Source organism: Rutidosis leptorrhynchoides, chromosome 1, assembly GCF_046630445.1.
Source record: "Rutidosis leptorrhynchoides isolate AG116_Rl617_1_P2 chromosome 1, CSIRO_AGI_Rlap_v1, whole genome shotgun sequence".
Classification (NCBI taxonomy): Eukaryota; Viridiplantae; Streptophyta; class Magnoliopsida; order Asterales; family Asteraceae; genus Rutidosis; species Rutidosis leptorrhynchoides.
The window spans coordinates 18,018,005-18,020,149 of record NC_092333.1 but is presented as its reverse complement, the minus strand read 5'-3'; the positions used below and the strand labels follow the sequence as shown (position 1 = coordinate 18,020,149).

General features: G+C 35.9%; 1 protein-coding gene across 1 annotated transcript; it reads right to left on the bottom strand.

Annotated features, from left to right (window-relative positions):
* Positions 1-459: 459 nt before the first annotated feature.
* LOC139843860 (uncharacterized) lies at positions 460-1,145 on the bottom strand. Its single transcript, XM_071834069.1, has 2 exons — positions 1,013-1,145; positions 460-899 (listed from the first exon to the last, which is right to left on the bottom strand). Exons 1-2 carry the CDS (start codon positions 1,143-1,145, stop codon positions 460-462), a joined length of 573 nt encoding a protein of 190 aa, XP_071690170.1.
* Between the last annotated feature and the right edge of the window lie 1,000 nt (positions 1,146-2,145).

Genomic DNA, 2,145 nt, shown 5'->3' with positions numbered 1-2,145 from the left:
ACGTTCATGAGTCACTATCATTGGTCTACTTGTCATTTTTTTCTTTCTTATTAATTAAATTATTTTTACTCTAATTTTACCTTTCACAATTTAAATTATTTCTACGGATCAAAGATAGTCAACTGAAACATGATCGTTATTTTTTTTAACTGCAAAACGTAGTACGATAGACTACCTAGTAAAGCACTAGGTGAGCCCGCGAATAAAGTACAATACGAAATCGATGTTGTTGTTTTTTTTAATTACATCGACTTTTTTAAGCCAATCGATTCACGAAACATTTTTTTTTTTTAAAGGCATATAGAATTTTTATTAATCTCAAATAGTTTTACATCCTAGCTCACTGATTTATACATAATACTCACTGAAGTACCATATCACCATGATGCAAAGGTTGCAACATAGCAACATATCTCGACTAATTACAACTTATGACAAAAAGACTAGCGGGTTGTGTAATCAATTGTGCCAATCGATCTTTATACTTTTGCAACGTTTCGCGATCCACTCAAAGCTCTTAACTTGTATCTCATTTAGCGTGACCGGAGGATTCCATCCTTTGTTTGAGAAGACTTTTTGATTCTGATTCTTCCATATTAGATAACCACACGTCCATTCAACCGCTTGCCAAATCTTATCACCCAAACTTGACATTTGATGAGAAAAGACACCACGAAAGGCTTCATTAATACTCAAATTTGTAGAACCATGAATACCCCACCACTTGTAGAAAATATCCCATATATCCAAACTAACATTGCAAGGTAAAAGAGCATGGTCCACCGTCTCAACACAACCATCACAAATAGGATAACAGGTGAAATGGAGGTTTATACCTCTCTTATCGAGTTCCATCAACACCGGTAGCCTTTTCCTTTTGGCCCGCCATACAAAAACCTCTACTTTTTTGGAACAAAATTGTTCCTCATTGTTTCAAAGTTATTTGTATCGGGACCTAAAAGAATTGCATTAATTTTACCGGATAATACCTTAGTTATGAACCGCCCATTACCACTCATAGACCAACGCCAACTATCCACAGATTCCGGATTGATTTCAGCTTCTGCTAGGATGGCCGTGAGCTGCTCGAGTTCTGTTAAGGTCCTCCTGCTTGGTTGTCTTGTCCACATCCACATACCAGGCATTTTGACCCATCCCATCTAACACGATCATGAACCGAAGTATCTAGATCCGACTCCAATCTCGCTAATCTAGCAAACTTGCACTTCAAGGGAACACTCGTGATCCAAGTGTCGTTCCAGAATGAGGTATCCTTGCCATTCCCGACTACCTTTACAAATGGTGATTTGAATTGCACACCCAATGTCTCTAGCTTTTCACCTGTTTTGATAATATCACACCAAGTATTGTTAGTAGAAAATGAGACGACCCGTCCTAATCCATAAGGATGAATACAATAACATATGGTTACATTGCGAGGTATTTGACCTCTATATGATACATTTTACAAACATTGAATTCGTTTTTAAAAGACAAACTTTCATTGCAACGAAAGTTGACAGGTATGCATACCATTTCATAATATCCAACTATAAATGACCTAATCTGTCATTTACTTAATCGTAATCTTTATTGAACTCAACGACTTGAATGCAACGTCTTTTGAAATATGTCATGAATGACTCCCAGTAATATCTTTAAAATGAGCAAATGCACAACGAAAGATTTCTTTCAATCCTGAGAATAAACATGCTTTAAAGTGTCAACCAAAAGGTTGGTGAGTTCATTAGTTAATCATCAATATTCATTTCCATCATTTTTAATAGACCACAAGATTTCATATTTCCATTTCTCATAAACATCATGCATGCATATAGCCATCTGCATAAAAATCATTCATATGGATTGAACACCTGGTAACCGACATTAACCATAATGCATAGAATATCCCTACAGACATCGACGTCTGTAAAATAATAATCTCGAAGTACTAAAGCCATCCATAGACATGAATAGGGGTTGTTAGGCTCAATGGATCTATCTTTAGGATTCGCGTTAATTAGGGGCCATTTCCCTAATTCTTTGGTTACCAGACTTGAAGGGCGATATTCGATTTCGATAATCCAACCATAGAATATAATTTCGATTACTTGTGTCTATTTCGTAAAACATTTATAAAAGCAG